General features: G+C 43.3%; 1 protein-coding gene across 1 annotated transcript; it reads left to right on the top strand.

Annotated features, from left to right (window-relative positions):
* Positions 1 to 1,147: 1,147 nt before the first annotated feature.
* epb41l4b (erythrocyte membrane protein band 4.1 like 4B) lies at positions 1,148 to 16,344 on the top strand. Its single transcript, XM_079165467.1, has 22 exons — positions 1,148 to 1,958; positions 4,098 to 4,202; positions 4,292 to 4,334; positions 4,856 to 4,934; positions 5,193 to 5,237; positions 6,477 to 6,529; positions 7,066 to 7,186; positions 7,839 to 7,926; positions 8,012 to 8,100; positions 8,636 to 8,705; positions 8,849 to 9,018; positions 9,895 to 10,004; positions 10,542 to 10,575; positions 10,892 to 10,925; positions 11,057 to 11,160; positions 13,051 to 13,190; positions 13,841 to 13,962; positions 14,046 to 14,159; positions 14,254 to 14,558; positions 14,746 to 14,866; positions 15,016 to 15,149; positions 15,831 to 16,344. Exons 1-22 carry the CDS (start codon positions 1,695 to 1,697, stop codon positions 15,892 to 15,894), a joined length of 2,409 nt encoding a protein of 802 aa, XP_079021593.1. The 5' UTR covers positions 1,148 to 1,694; the 3' UTR covers positions 15,895 to 16,344.
* The last annotated feature ends 1,077 nt before the right edge of the window (positions 16,345 to 17,421 follow it).

The raw sequence follows: 17,421 nt of genomic DNA, 5'->3' as shown, positions 1-17,421 counted from the left end.
TCACTGAAGTGAAGCGTAGTCTGCTCATTTAACCTTCAGCTGACTTCCTCTAAAGCTGGCGTCATGTCAGTGAAACTATCGCAGCATCACAAATCAGCCCAAAGTGTGTCTGGTGAGGGCAACATATTGTTTTAAAAGAATGGCACCACAACCAAATGTAATATGTGAGGATTTCAGTATCATGCAGGCTTATGATGTTGTGTAATTCAGTGTTTTTATATTTGTGCTTCTGTACTTTTTTTACATACAGCATAATCCAGGTATGAAGAGTTGGTGTGCAATTTGCAAAGTACCAACTAAAACCAAATAAGTATCATGTCATCATTTCACTTATAAACTATGTACAGAAGCGACTGACTTATGCTCAAAAACTTAATATTTTTGGTCCAACAGTTGCACATCTGCGGGTGTGTGTAGAGTGAGTTTGTAAAAAATAAGGATGAGGTGGAAGCACACTCAGTGGTGGAGTTGTGATTTTGTTCTTCATCATAATTGAATAGTTTATTTTTCACTTTATTTCTGAGAAAAACACTTATTTTTGGTTGGCCCCATTTATTTGTGTTTGTACGGTGTGGAAATGGGAAATTTGGGAAGTTGCATTATTGGTACAGACTTGATAAATACAAATATTGAAATGAAAAATTTCACAAAGTCTTAAAAATAATTTATTGCCTGATTTGAGTAGTTTTAAGGTGCAATAAAATTAAGGAGTAATTTTAACCCAATGAAAAATAAATACGGTTTTTCATATTTTTTTTGCCAGAATTGTATTCTTGGCAGTGCGGAGAGAGCTTCGTAGACGTTCATGATGATACATGTTTTACAGAAAACATATTTGAATAGATACCTACATAAATATTAAGAAAAATCCAAAAAGAATTTCAAAAATGTGTTTGGTTTTGACTTGGACTCACGAGCTCAGATTTCTACAGTCCTGGGTACGGCTTTGACAAATAGAGCGACATAACTCATACTCATTGTGACCCCACCCTGGGAACCACTCAGGATCCACTACTAAGCAGGCGGACCTGCGACAGACAGGTGGCACTGGTGGGTCAGACCAGTCGCAAAAAACTGAAGTTTGTTCTGCGTGGTTTTTGTGCGCAGGCGCAGATCACAGTGTTTGTCCAGTTTCGTTGGTTGACTTTTACCTGTGAGGTAGACTAGTTCGATTCGCCGGTGGGATAAGGAACAACAACCACCGGGGTCCCGGTTCAGAGGTTACACGACTTTCTACCTCCTCCCCCGGCCCAGTGAGGCTCCCACTGCGGGGCTTCGGACGGGTTTTCTCCGGTATTTTAGAGTCGGTGCGCAACAGCGAGCGAAGCAGGAGGCAGGTGCACGAGAGAGGACAGGAGGAGGAGGAGGAGGGCTGCTTGTATTTCCGTGAGAGAGTCCCGTCGTTAACACCGGCCCGGATGGTCGAAAATCAACTGGTTGGCGCCTCGGTGGTCGATCTGTGGTAGTTTCATTAGTATGCGGCTGGAGTCCCCCCCCCCCCCCTGCAGCCTGAGGACTGATCGGCAGCCCTGAAGTCTCCTCCGTGCCTGCTAAGTGACTCCTCGCCCCGGGGAGGACGAGGAGGAGGTGGCGGCAGCAACAGCAGAAGCGGGACCCCGGCTTCACCGACTGTTGCGTGGGGCAGTTTTCACGGACACAACACGGACCACCACCTCACCTTGTGGTTGAGGAAGATGATGGGCTTTCTGCGCCGGACGTTCAGCCGCCGTTCACGAAGCCGCTTCCAGACGAGAGAGGGGGACGAGCGGGACGGTAAAGGGGGAGGAGGGATGACTGGGAACCCCTTGCTCCTGGCCCATCAGCAGCAGGTCGTACACACGCCCGCCGTGGTCAGCGGGGGGGCATCGGTTCACATCCCGGCGGCCGGGACCGCGAGGACCAGCATCAGCTGCCGCGTGCTGCTGCTGGACGGCTCGGACGTCCATGTGGATTTGCCTGTGAGTGTGAAGCCTGTCTCTGTGTGTTGACACTGACCCGCCAGAGTGTGTAAATAGAGTACGTGGCGCAGGACGAGGTGGTAGACCAGGTCAGTGAGGGTCAAAGTGCGGCCCGGGGACCCCCGGAGGGACCCTGTGAGGGGTTCCTGGTGGTTCGCTGTAAAAGTGAGAGAGAGGTGACATTGACCATGTTTAGCCTGGAGTCAGGGCTGTTGTCCCTTTTACTTTCAACTTTTTTTAATTCAAAATATAAGGAGAAACTGCCACTAAGGTTGATTTGAATAATTACGAGTTCAAGTTAAAGTTGAACACAATCCTGGTTAGATAATGTGTTAAAGTGAATATGTTGTCCTATTACTGCTTTTTATTTTACCATTCATCTAACAGACATGCAGCGTAAATTAATGAACAAAAAAAATGAACAACTTGAAGACCTCACCTCTGGATATAAAACATCGTTGTTGTTTTTTATGTTTTTACCATGTGTTGGATATTTATTTCGCAATCAGTGCTGTAAATCACTTGCAGTTGAAGTTTAAATGAATAACAAACAATGTGTCTATTGGAAGTTCAGCAGAGAAAAGTTACCAAAGTTTCAGTGCCTGTATCGTTATAGTGGCCTTTATAGTAGCCTCTTCCTCTACAGTGAGAGGGGAAGCTCCAGATGGTGTTATGATCAGCCAAGTCATCACATTACTTCCCCATTTCTGACTGCTGGGAAATCTACCTAAGGTAGCCCTGGAGCTGCCCAATCCTGTTTGCTCTTTTCCAACGTCTTCCTTTCACTTTGTTCTTCTTCTTCTTATCTCTGTCTATTTGCTCGTATCAGGTCTTCCTCGAGCAATCTCTGCTCTCCCCCTCACTCCCTTCCTTGTGCCATTTTCCCCTCTTAATCTTCTTTTACACTCCCTCTGTGGCCTTCTCCCTCGCTCATCGTCTTACTCTTTCACACTCCTCCTCCACCTCCTCCTTTTTCCTCCTGTTCTCCGTCCATCTCCCTTTTATTCCCCGACTCCCTGATCTGATTTATAACTGTGGGGACTCTGTGTCACAGACGAGTGCTACGAGTGCGTGAGGGGTAGGTGGGATGATGAGCGAGTGTGTGGGCATTCGTGCGCAAGTGGCTTCTCGTAAGATGTTTTCATTTTGAAGGTTGCGTGTGTCACCGAAGCTGCTGCGTTCATGCGTCACCTCTGAAACACTCGGACGGTGTATAATGGGTTATCAAGAGTGGTGAGAGTATTTCTCTTACAGACCAACGGGGAGATTACAGCAATAACACAAAGCCATAGCTCCAACAACAAAATGACACGGGGCTTGTCGAGCTGGTAGCTTATGTCGAAGGTGTGTTGGAACAAGTTGCCACATGCCGGGTGTGCTGAGCAGAGCTGAAAATGTGCCCATTAAAGCTTATTAGCCTGTCACTTCAGGCTGAATGCAGCCAAAACACAAGGTGGAGCAGGAACGGTAAAACATATTCACTCAAGTGTGTGTCACATTTCTGCCACATCATGTGCACCCATGTGATAGAGGCCATGATTTCTATCAGCCTCTCTAGAACTACATGCTGCAGAATGAGCAAGAGCGTGATCCCCTCCCGTCCCCAATCCCTTAATACCACTGATTTCCTCACACATTCATAGGCGCACCAGGAAGTTTAGACTTGTTATCAGGATCCAAAGTACAAGGCTGTCGTCTTGCGACACACCCGCTGTGTGTTATATGGGGCAGGCTGGGGTCAGGTCTTCATGCTGGGCAATGAGGCACATCTGCTCGTGAATTGTTCGGGTGAAGTTTGGGACAAAATGTTTTGCTTCAGTACAATGACGTGTGTGTTATTAACCACGGCCTGAGTGAAGACCTCTCCCCTCAGTGGCTTGTCCTTCTCTTTTTGACCCCCACACACACACACACACAGACAGACAGCCACCTTCACGTCCACTTAAACTCATTTTGTGCCCGTTATTGTCTTTCGTGCCTAAATTACTGGGAAACCTGGCAACCTGGCAGCCATGGTGCAACTCGAGTTTTAAGACTCAATTCACCCGGAGAGGATCAGGTTACTGCAGCGCAGGAGATGAGGGTAAACAAGCATGAAGCTCAGCCAAAAACATTTCACCTTTTGTTCTTCTTTTGTAGAGCAAGTCTAAAGGCCAGGACCTTTTTGACCAGATCATGTATCACATAGATCTGGTGGAGACGGACTACTTTGGATTGCAGTACATGGACTCGGAGCAAGTCTCAGTGAGTAACGAGCTCTCTTTACTTCTCTCACAGTCGGCCACGAGCTGATAAAACTCATTTTCCCCTTCCTATTCTTTTCTCTCTCCTAGCACTGGCTGGATATGTCCAAGCTGATAAAGAAACAGATCCGAGGTAAGTCCAACTCTTGACTGTTTTTTCCAATTAGGCTCACTGTTGTGTGTGCTGGAAGATGTGCAGTATGTGCGTGTGGAAGCAGGTAAGTGGGGAGCAGGTGCCGCATTATCCAATGTCGACAGGGTGATTAGCATTTGCATTAGGAGCCGTACCCTTGTTTACCTCTCCAGCTCGTAACAGAGGGATGAATGGTACAGGAGAGGCTGATGTTGTCCTACTGGTTCGCCGGTCCTTTTGTACTTCAGGAGCCTCAAAAGAAGAGTCTGATCGATGTTAAAGTTAAACAGGAAATGAATAATAAAGTAGGTTGCAAAGAAATACAGGTGAATAAAGATCCATGGCCTGTCTGACGGTGATGGATGAGATAAAACGGATGAAATAAATCATAAGACGATTTGATTTGATTGATAAATTGCTGCTTTATCTCTGTCTGCCTCTTTCTCTCTCTCTCACATACACACACACCTACACATGCAGTATTTGTTTTTACACTTTGCTCTCTCTTTATGGTCTTTTAGACAGGCCTCCATACAAGCTGTTCTTCAGAGTGAAATTTTACTCTTCGGAGCCAAATAACCTGCGTGAGGAATTTACAAGGTAAAGATCTCTCGCACACAAATCGGACACGCACACACTTGGTTTTCTCAGGAGCCCAGTGAGGAGGTCCAAAGGGGATGCGGGGCTAATTACTTTGCTGCTGTGGGCAGATTCAGATCAAGGCCGAACGAACAGAGACTTGTTAAAACAAATGATGTGTCAGAGATGAGGAAGAGCCTGTAATGCAGCAACTGATTTATGTCCGCTGAGCCTCTCACTCTGTGTGTTGCTGCTTGTTTTGTTTTTTTACACCAACAGGTATCTGTTCGTGCTGCAGCTTCGACAAGATATTCTGTCTGGCAAGTAAGTTCCTTTGTCGCTGTTAACGCACACAAATGTAAAAATTACATTAATATTATATGTATGCACAAACACCTCCATTTTATACATCACATACATATGATCATATTACATATTTTGTGCACATCGAAAGGATTAGTTCGACATCTTTGGAAACACGTTTATTTGCTCTCAGTGAGTCGAGAGACAAACAGGAGAGGATGAGAACGCGGTGCTGTAATTAACCCCTGAAACAGCAGCTGCCAGTGGTTTAGTCATTACAAACGCATGGTGTACAACCATTTATTCAAAACCCACATAACTTGTTTTTTAATTCTAATGGAGAGCCAAAAGTTTACAGCAATACTAAATTTGATCATGAATTATAAGGAGATGTGTTTCAAAATGATGCCAAAGACTTCTATGATATTTATTTAGATGGAGAGCTGTAGCCATACAAAACATTCTGTCAGTCTTGCCTTTTGATATCTCACTCTATTATAACATTCATTAAAGAACTGTAGCAAGCTGATACAGAATATATATGTGATGGTGTGAGACGATAAGCATTATAACAATCTTAAAGCTACTTGAGGGTAAACAAAAGAAAAAAACTGTAATTTTAATGGAGGTAAATGTTAAGCTTATGAATGGTGAAAAATATGCAACTTAATAAAAAAAATGGCCCTCTGTGTCCGTAAGAAATGTTGACCTCATTATTGGCGTCCAATAGAAGATAAAGATGCTTTGACTGTAAAAGGAAATAACAGAATTTGATTAAAACGATTTCTGAAAAGCCTTGTTAACAGAAGAAAACATTTGGTAATTTCTCTTAATCTGTCAAGAACTCTGGTTCTCAAAAGTAGCGTTAAAGACACCTGTGGGAGCGTCCACACGGGTCACCTACATTAGAGTTTGGGGTATTCTGTACAGTGGAGCCGGCTTTCTCACACACAAACACAAACCTGCATGCAGAAAAACACACTCAGACAGCGTGCCACCCCTCTCCCTCCTCCTGACTATCTGGGCCACGCGTCCCCAGAGTCCAACTCTATTATAAAGCTCAAGATCAGGAACAGCAGAGGACTGATTATTTTAGGAAAAAGGGTTGCTCCTCTTCTCCTTGACACACACACACACACACACACACAGTGTAGGGCATTTGGAAGCTTTTATGTCTATCCCACACATGATCACATGTACGCTATGAATGCACTTACACTAAAAACAGCTCATCAGCAGTGTCTCTCTTTCTCTGGTCAGATTGAAATGTCCGTATGAGGTCTCAGTAGAGCTGGCGGCATTTTGTTTACAAAGTAAGTAGACTTTTAGATTGATTTTTCACGTTTTGGGAGGCCATTCATCTCCATTCATTTCACTGTGATATGAAAATCTGCTTGCAACATTTAGTCCACTCATATATATTTGATTTTTTATTTATTGTCTAATGTATCGTTGGTAAAGCAGTTTTTTCCTTCTCAGCGGTGCGTTTACTTTGACATCCAAGCAAGACATTTATGCAAGCAAGCAACACTTTATTTATGTAGACACAAGCACTATATGGATAGTTTACAGATAAAACATTAGTCATCAGTATGGTCCGTGCGATCTAAAAATCAAATGCAGAGGTCGAGCAGTAAGCTAAAATGGAAAAGTACAGTATAAAATTGGTGGTTCCTTGCATTAAAAATATACTTTGATGCAGCGTGAACATGCAGAGAGTCTATGAGATTTTTTCTGAACAGCAGTCATTGTGGTCACAAGAGACAATTACAGGATAATGGTAAAACATAGTGTAACAAGTAGAGAATGCGTCTGTACTTGATATCTCTTTGTGTGCTTCCACATCCAGGTGAGATGGGAGACTGTGATCGCCTGGAGCACTCTCCAGAGCTGGTGTCTGAGTTTCGTTTCACTCCCAAACAGAGCGAGCCCATGGAGGCGGACATCTTTGGCAGGTGGTTGGACCTCCGGTGAGTTTGATCGTGAATTCAGACTCTTACAGCCATATTTCTACACGTACATCTGCACTGGTTGCCACAAAACTTTTGCTGGTGTCAAAGCAACTTGTTGGAGGGCCCCCAGTGACCTGAGCAGGTTTATCTCCTCATTGGAACGAAACAACTGGGGCGACAAAAAGCAGACATTCTGCTGCTGCCTTTCAGCGCCAGCGTTTGTACTGATGAGGGCGTCTACATTTCACCCCCCCACGCCCCCTGCCTCGGCCTCAGCCTCGCTCTCACTGGTTTGTATGAAGGATTAAGGGATTAATCGCTGGAGGGTCTTGATTGATTCTGGGCAGTGTTTAACCCAGCCACGGTCTGATTGCTCCCATCTCGGATTAGATTACATACACACATGCAGCGCCTCACCAAGCCGACTGAGCCACACAAGGACAAACTCGCACTGAGTTCACAGTCATCCTTACGCACAACGCCGAGACTGAGTGAGGCACGCAGCCAGAGGGTCACCCACTCTGAGTTTACACCAATTACCAGTAGAGGCCATGCAGCAAGTGGCGTTATTGACAGTTTTTTCTTTTTCAAAGTGTCATAACTGAGGTGACGGACAAAGTGATATTTTTATTGTGAAAACTTAATATAGTGTCTGATTTTAAATCCACAGGGGGAAGAGTCCGTCAGAAGCAGAGATTTCTTTTCTCAACAAATGCAAGTGGCTGGAACTTTACGGAGTAGATATGCACTTTGTCAAGGTGTGTGAGTGTATTTTACTTTCTTGAGGTGTCACATCATTACAAGTGTGTTTGACAACTAAACGCGTGTGTATTGTTTCTTCAGGGCAGAGACGGAGGAGAATATGCACTAGGTCTCACTCCTACTGGCATTTTAGTTTTTGAAGGCCCCAACAAAATTGGCCTCTTCTTTTGGTAAGTACATCGAACGCATCTCTAGACCAGAGGTTCCCAATGTGGGTGCTGTGGCACCCTGGTGTGACTTCAGGACGGGTTAAGGGTGCAACAAAATCTGTCCCATTTTTAAATTTGAGTATCGTTTCACCACATTTAAAACATTTTTACATTATGTTTAAACGCATCACGTTTAACAATGTAAATGAGCAATAAACACCAGAATCTCCTCATTTAAACATTTGCAGTTATGTTGCAGCTAATGACAGCATGACACTGTAACGCAACATGCTTTCTGGCTCCTGACTTTTCCAGGTACATCGCAGTAAATGTCTAAATGGATATATCAATATTTATCAGTAAGTCCGCAGAGCAACTTAACTGTAGACCCTTTTTCTTGAGTATATAAATTATCTTGATATTGGTGTTATCATAGCTGTTGAAGGAGCACTGCGCTGATCATCTCAACCTTAAAGACTAAATAAGACTCAAGCCTGAGTTACTAATGTAGAGTCATTGGTTTTGTTGTTCATGTGTGTGTCTGTGTGTTGTCCAGGCCCAAAATCACTCGGCTGGACTTCAAAAGGAGTCGACTCACGTTGGCCGTGGTGGAGGAAGACGATCAGGTTTGTATCCTGTCACAAACACTAACACACACCTTGCATACAAACAATCACACACACACACACACACACACACACACACACACACACACACACACACACACACACAAGGCGGCAAATAATATTTGTTTGTTTTCTGACTTCAGGGTCGGGAGCAGGAGCACACGTTTGTGTTCCAGCTGGACAGCTCCAAGAGCTGTAAACACCTGTGGAAGTGTGCCGTGGAGAGCCACGCCTTCTTCCGGCTACGCCAACCAACCACAGGCAAGGCCGGCCGAAGCGACTTCACACGACTCGGGTCTCGCTTCAGATTCAGGTAGACCTCAGAGACGGACTAACACCCGCTCCTCGTACTCGTGAAGTGCGTTATTGACAGCTGGAACGGCACTAAAGCAGGATAACACGAGTTGCCTCACTCAGGTAGTTGTGGACGGCACTAATTACCAGCACATGGGGAAATAGCCTGTCACACAAAACGGAGCCGGTGTATCTATGGTTACAGTGTATCTATGGTTACATGGACCTGTTCCTATGGCGACTGAAATGTTCCCTTCATATTGTTTGTTTTCTTCTGACTATTATCGGAGATGGTCAAAGCAAATTGTCACACTTGAAGGGCACTTCCTGACATTTGTTAGAGCAGCGGAACAAAGCGTTACGAAGTCTGTTCTCCGTTGGACTCGATGGATTTAAAAACAGGAACACCTGTAGAGTGTGATGTAGTCAGTGTGAAGGACAAACTGATGTCACCCATCTGGAGCTTTTTTGTTGAGTAATTACATTAAGGAAATGAATGCGCATTTGCGTGTGCTTAAGAAGATATTTTAGGAGCAAAACAGGAAGAAATGTCAAGTCAATTCAATAGAAATATAGTCAAAAATCATGTGAATTTCTTTTGCTGAATTACTTTAATCCCGGTTTTGCATTTTTATAAACTACACTAGTTTTTATATATTTTATTTATTCTTTACTTTACCTGCTTTCTCATTAAACCTCTCAAACGTAAAGGAATGATGGTCTCATCAAAGACTTTGCCTATTAAACAGTTTAAGGAGCAGTCTTCCTGATAGTGGCACAATAACAACTGACTGAGGTGAATTCTGAACACATGAACTGAAGTCAGACTGCAGTGTGGTTGCTTTTATAATAACAACGTTTATACCGTTCTCCCTCTTCTATGTGTTCGTCTCAGTGGTAAGACAGAGTATCAGGCCACTCACGGAGGCCGAGTGAGGAGAGCCAGCACATTCGAGAGAAGGCCGAGCAAGAGATACCCCTCCCGAACACAGTCGCTGAGCAAAGGTGAGTCTTGTCAGCACATGTAAAAGTTGATGACTAACAGCACCTACTCAGTCCTTTATGTGCCTGCACGTGTTATCATAGAGGTCACATACTGTTTTCATTCAATTGTACTTCAGGAAAGCTTGATTATTTCAGAGAAAAGGAAAAACTGCAGCCTGTAAAATATTCAGCCCTTCCAAAAATGTCTAAAATGAAGTGCTCATTCAACAGGTTCCTTATTCTTAAGCAGCTCCTTTGTATTTTGTGAAAAACACCCGCGGTACTCCTTAATATTCCCACCATCTGTGAGCGACAGTAGCTTTAGATGCCTCCAAGATATCATAAATGAATGATCAGGTGCAGACTGCAAACTGTATTTACTTCCACACACCTTTTATTTATTGGACAAAAATGAACGTGTTGATAACAGTTAACAACATGTATGCGAGTCTGGACTGAAAAACAGACTTACACAAGATCGAAGTTCAGATAAATGAGGATAAAGTGACAAATAGTCATATTTCCTGCTGCTCTATTTTTCTTCTCTCTTTCTGTTAGCTGCCATTTCCCCAGCCAAGCCGTCACATATCAGGTAAAATACACAGAAACGACCACAAATACACACGCTACACACATGCACATTCATATTACTGTATTTGTGAGGACATTCCTTTTTATTACATTCATTCCTTATCCTCTGACCTTGACCTTAATCCACATAACGGCCTGGATAATCTGAACACTAACACAAAAATAGCCCTGTGTAAAAAGAAAGTAAAATGGTCGTCACTTTGTAGGGTTTTCCTCACCTTGTGAGGATACTTTGCTTGGTCTAAACACATAAAGAAGTTAATGTTTTCAGTTGGTTTGATAATCTGCTCTCAGTGATTGTTGTCCATATTTTCCAGCTCTCACGCCAGCCCTGATCCCAGCCTACATCCAGTGAGTGACCTCAGATAACCTACTTTTAAACACACACACACACACACGCAGCAGCCACTGATCTGGCTTCGCTCTTGGGACAACATTTAATTTCAGCATCTCTTCAATCCGTCTCTTCTTCTCCCCTCCAGTACCAGCACAACATTCCTATTGGCCACGAGCCGTGGCACCCGCCCCACCCGGCTCTCACACCTCCAGTTTACCTGCACCACTCCGGGGACAAACCATCACACAGGTAAGACAACCAACCACAGAGAGCAGGGTGTAGAGATACTCCAGGACATTGATTTTTAAATTGCTTCAAGAATGATGCGAGTCAGTCTCAGGGGTCCTTGATCAGAAATAGATTTTTAGACAAAAGTCACTCATCTCACATTCCAAATGATCTGTTTTTCACCACACTTCATGTCACTCATAAACCTCACATGTCTGTGTTTGTCTTGTCTGCCTCCATGCTCGTGTGTGTGTGTGTGTGTGTGTGTGTGTGTGTGTGTGTGTGTGTGTGTGTGTGTGTGTGATCCTCCATCTCCCTGTGACGTTCAGGCCTTCTTCCCAGTTTGCGAGTCCCGTGTCCAGTCATCCTCCCGCCCCACAGCGCACCAGCGGCGCCTTCCCAGGATCGATCAGTGTGGTTTACAGGGATAAGGTCATGACCGCACTTTGACCTCTGTTTGAACTGGGAATCTGTTTCCAACCCAGACTCTTAACACTGAGAATTACACAGACTGGTGTCCCAGAGAGAGAGAGAGAGAGAGAGAGAGAGAGAGAGAGAGAGAGAGGGGCTCCTTCAATGGGAAAAGTTGCCCCCATCATCCTCATCACCTCTGTCATCATCCATTCGTCACATCGCCTCATGTGTTTCAGTGTACGCCTTCATGAGATATCCCTAAAAGGAGCAATGGGAGAGACGTGAGGTGAAAGGGACAGGTGCAACAGGAAGTTATTTAACTTTGGGCCTCTTATCGACACGGTCAACAGTTGCATCAGCAGCTGTGGCTGTGACACACAGCTTGTGGAGGCAATTAAGGCACTTTAAAACCGACCGCCATTGTAATGACTGCTGCAATTTGCATTAAAAAAACGACTTTCATGGGGTCATTACTATGACTTACACCTAGAAATCTGTATATTCATGGGTACATCGCAAACAGGAACTGCTGATAGCTCATACGGAATACTTTTGATGGTGCCAGTTTGCCAAAATGTAAAGTTGTAGCTCACAGCTAACTGATACTCATTTTCTTCGGTTTATACCAAATATTAGTTGTTGTTTTAGTTTTTTTTGACATGAATAAGACTCAGAATGTCTCATCAACATGGTTCATATACAGATATAAAGTGTCCAACTTTCAAAACCCTTGATATAGAGTAAATCGCACCACTAAAACACAAATGAAATTAGGATAGGACCAGGTTTAATAGCTTTGTGCCTTGCTTTTATTTGTGGACCTTTTCATGTAGTCGTGGTTTGTGTATTAATCCTTCGACATGTTTACCACAGGATCAAAAATCTGCCTTGACGATAAAATGTGTCTTCATGCCTGATAAAGCGTATGACGCTAATTTATCTATATCACTTAAATTTGAATGAGATAAAGTGATGCGAGTGAGGTAATTCTCAACGGGTGGAAGGGGTCGAGTTGAGCACATACTGTATGCTGGTTTAGGGATTGAGCTGCTTTAAGATATATTGTTATAGTTCAGTGTGAAAAAGAAGCATGAAATAGATGCGTAGAATGTGTTGTTGTGCTTTCAAAGAGAGGTTTTTTAATAAACTTTACATTATTATAGCAGGTTATGAATTTGCTGAACTGTTTACAGAAAATGTGGCCAATGTTTTACATTATCGTGCGTTGACTTACTCGGCTTTTCAAATAAACAAAATGTTTATAATTGCAAAATAAAAGTAAAAATCTGCAAAGATCTGTCTGACCTTCATTGTTTTATAAGCCCGCTTGTAACGGTCTTATACTGTCTATCTCTACATCTACAATGGTGTTTGTTGAATATTCTTTAGAACCGTGAGTCAGAAAGTTTGAATGATTAGAATTCAAGGACTAATGATTTATTTGAATATTACAGTTTGTGGAAAAGGAAATACTTTGATTGCATATGTTGTCTTTAGTTTCCCTCTGAGTGGTCCTGCTTCAGACCATCAGTTCAGCATTGAAGAGAATGAGACTTCGTATTCTGGCAAGATCCACCACCATCACCGCCGCCACACACACAGCCAGGAAACGCTCTGTCCCACACACACCAAGAACAGTGAGTACTCTCAGCCTGAGGGACAGCCGTCCAATCTGTGATATGTCAATACACTGATGCTCTTTCCGTCCTCATCGCTGTATGAATCACAGAAAACATACTTGCTCACTTGAGGCTAGATTTTGCTCTAAAAAGAATGTAACTATAGAAGATACCCTCTTGCTTTGATAAATCAGACTGCTTAAGCCTCCAATAAGCTTCAGATAAACGTTGGAATATGGTTTTGCACAAAGGACTGCAGATTTTGGCCCAGTCTCTTATAATGAAAGTGCATCCTGAAGGTATCTCTTAATGTTCATGGCCAGTATGAACCAAAGGAATGATTACAGCAAGAAAAAAGCGTCTTGTGTTTTGGGTGAACTGCCACTTTTAAAACACATTTTCTTGTGTTTTTTTCTTTCTTTACAATAAACATTATTTTCTGTTTATGTACAAAAGCTTTTGTAAAAATGTGCCACTGTGGATGAAAATCAATAACGTTGATGCGTTGATACGATAAATATTTAGACACTGACTTCCTCAGGTATTACACAAGTAGCCAAATGAGCCTGTTCATGCTAATGAATCGACGGTGTCCAAAACATAGCATGTCTACACAATAACTAATGTAGCCTAGAGTTCATTTTCTCATTAAACTTTGTGTGCATTAGAACGCCGAGCTCCTCACTGCCCTGGAGATGAGTTGGATGTCTCTCAGTCTCTGCTCAAGGCTCTAGAGTCGGACGGTGAATCTCCTCCCTGGCCTTCGCTGCACGTCAACATGGACAACAAGGTCAGACACTGTCCCCACACACTGCTTCCACATTCTGCTCACAGTAAGATCCCAAGTTTCTTTACTCCCTGTTCCCCTGCCAGGGAGAGGAGAAGCAGCTGTCTGAAAAGTCTCTGCACCCTCCTAACTCCCCGGCCATGCTCCCTGATCATCTTAAGTGTAACATCCTCAAGGCCCAGATGGAGGCGGCCTTCAGGGTGAGTACCAAAGCAGACTTCCACCCAACCATCAAAGCCTTGTGTCCAGCGCAGTGTAACTAACACCGGTATCCTCTTTTCCTCCACGATGTAGAAGGAAGCTCCAACAACGCCTAGAGGGAAGAACTCAAATGAGACCTTTATTGACAGGCCGGTGCCCTCATCCTATCGTTACATGCTTAAATATGTTTCTGCACATGTGTATTTAACACTAACTCTCTATGCGATGATGACTCTGGTCCTCAGGTATCAGAGTTCATCCCAAGACTCAGCTGCATCCAGTCTGACGGCAGAGAAGACGGCACATTGGCAAGACCTCAACCCAACGCCGGAGAGGCTGCATCCCAAAGCCAACGTGAGCACCAACCGCAGAAAACGACTGGTCAGACAGTTCAGCTTGTGAGTACACATCACCTTTGATTACTGTCTCCCAACCAGCACTTGAGCTTTCACAAGAGGAACGTTGCGCTCTGGAAAACAATACTCCACAGAGTACTTAAACTCTCCGCTTTTGAAAAAATGTTATTCACATCAATGTGCGGGTCATGTAAGTCATTTAATCTCTCTCAACTTATCTCTGACGCAGTAACCATGAAGATGAAGATAATCTCCCAGAAGCACTAGCAGCAATCTCCTCCGAGAGTGCAGGAAAGTCGGGGTCTACCAGCTCATTGGACAAACAGATACAGCCGTCCATATTCCCACAGGTGCTCTCAAACACGCACACACACCCTAAAAATCCAGAGTGCATGTTTGTTGAATGCCTCTCAGCATTACTTGTAAATAAACGGAGGAATGTCTGTTTGTGTGTGTGCGTGTGCGTGTGTGTGTGTGTACACATTGATGTTTATTCCAGGTGGATAATATGCCAGCACTGGAGCTGGGTAGTCCATGCTGTCCCTCTCCTTCGCCTTCTCCCCATCTCTCCCCCTCTTACTACCATAGCTCCATTCCTCGCCTGGTCCCTTACCTTGCTGCCCATAACGACAGGTAACACACCTCAATTCTCAATGTATTTGCTAAAAATCTCCATCCAGAGATCTGAAGTAAGGATGTGGGGGCATCGTGGTTGAGTGTTACCATACAACCAGGGCTGCAGCTAACTATTATTTTCATTATTGATTAATATGCTGATTCTTCTCTTGATTAATCTGTTAATAATTTAGTCTCTAACATGAGAAAACTAAAAAAACACAGCCTGAGGTGACAAATGTCTTGTTTTGTCTGACCAAGAGTTCAAAACCTAAATATATTTGTTTGCTTTCATGTGTGACAAAGACACAGCATCAAATCTTCACATTTTAGAAGCTGGAACACACTAATATTTGGCATTTTTGCTTTAAAAAATTACTAAAGCAAGAACTCTATTATCAAAATGATTGCCAACTATTTTCCTGTCTGTACACTACGGTCACTGTCCAATAAGGTTTTACAACTTCGTTATCTGTTACTCTAACTTTTTGCTGTAGTTACGTCTCTCTCTGCCTTTGTAATGCAGAGTTGTCTTCCACTGTTATGATTGTTTGTATCGTCTTTATTGTTCCCTTTTGGCCTTTCATCAGACTATTACCTGGTTACATGAAGGAAATGAAATGAAAACAGGCACAACTGTGCAGACTTAAATCTTCAAACTTCTTACGACACGAGGTTTGTATCTTTCTATGTTTGTAGCGGAGAGGAAATGAGGTTGGACAGAGAGAAAATACTAAGAGCCCTCCTGATGACGGAGCTCTGAGACCTTGACCCCTGTGACATCATCACCAGGCGCAGCAGACCTGGCGTTTAGTGAGGGAAGTGGGAACAGAGGACCCAAAGTCGTTGGCTGCAATCAACATTTGTATATTTGCATAATACATTCAGCAGTTAAAAATATATATTTACATAAAAAGCAATTGTTATATATTGGCTTAATTGTTTATTTTAGAAGGACGGTTCTTTATATCCATTACACTGAAACTGTTGAATCTATAAGTGAGATAGAACAAAATTGACTCACTGCCTAACTGACTCCCTCTCACATACACACACACACACACACACACACATTACAGACAAGCTACAGATGTGACTGGTGCTGCCTGCATGATAAATATGTTACATGATGAAATATTAATCTGACTTACTTTGGGGTTATGTTTATCTTTTATGTCACCGACACATCAACACTGTGTCCGTGTTCAGGCCTAAACTGTATTTCAGACAGCGACTGTTGAAGCATTGATCTCTGCACTTTAAATTACAGAGGCTGAAGTGAAAGTCAATTTCAAATCAGTTTTTTCAAAATGTAAATAGACATTGTACTTAATACAGAGCAGGCTACGTTCCTTATGTCAGATATCCATTTTTGAGATGCCAAAACATTTGCAGCATTTGAGTTTTAAGAAACTTCCTGAACCGAGTGAACTGGAAGTGAACTGAATCGACTCGAGTCGGTGAAACCGGATTGTCCTGCAGCTGCAGTCTCAGTTCACCCACTGGGAGGAGACATATCTGCAGTCACATCTGAGGACACTGATCCTGTACTACAGGTTGTCACGAGGAACAGATTGTGGATCACAATTTTTTACATGCAGTTTTCAACACAGGTCAAAATGCCAAAACGGATCTCAGAAGTCATGTTGTTGGTGTTAGCTTTTGTTTAAGCATAACCCTGCTGCTTCACAACTTTATTTCATCTCTTGCTTTGTCACAACCACATGTGAGGTGTCTGATGATCTGCTGCTGTACTATATGTGCTGATCGTGTTATTCCTGCCCACGGTTGGATCTTAATAAAGGTTGCATTATCTGTTTGACAACTAGCAGCATCTTTGGTCTCTGCACTGACATGGGAATGTGAATCGGCCTCACCTTGCATGCCTTTGTGGTTAGTGTGTATGTGTAGGCCTCACCCACCCAGTGAGGGAATGTTGTTATTAAGGACAATACTGATGCATCGGCCTCTACACACCTACAGTCTCAGGTATAGTACGGTGAGTCAGTCTGTAATTGCACCTCAGTTCTTTCTCTCATTGAGGCACATATCGTTAGAAAATGTATCTTCAAAGCAAGGTGCAGCGGAGAGACTCTGGTATGAGTTGAGGAATGGAAAGACGTACCTTTATCATGTATGGCTTGTTTTTGACAAGTATTTTTATGAAACTATCTTCTTGGTTTACAGTAAACCTCGCAAGAAAATCATGAAATAAATGATAAATGCCCCCCACCTGCAAAGTAAATAAATAAATCTTCACTTTAGCACAACAATTACATATTCCTCCCCT

Source organism: Pholis gunnellus, assembly GCF_910591455.1.
Source record: "Pholis gunnellus genome assembly, chromosome: 8".
NCBI classification, from domain to species: domain Eukaryota; kingdom Metazoa; phylum Chordata; class Actinopteri; order Perciformes; family Pholidae; genus Pholis; species Pholis gunnellus.
The sequence above is the reverse complement of the archived record's forward strand: the minus strand, read 5'-3'. Positions and strand labels throughout refer to the sequence as shown.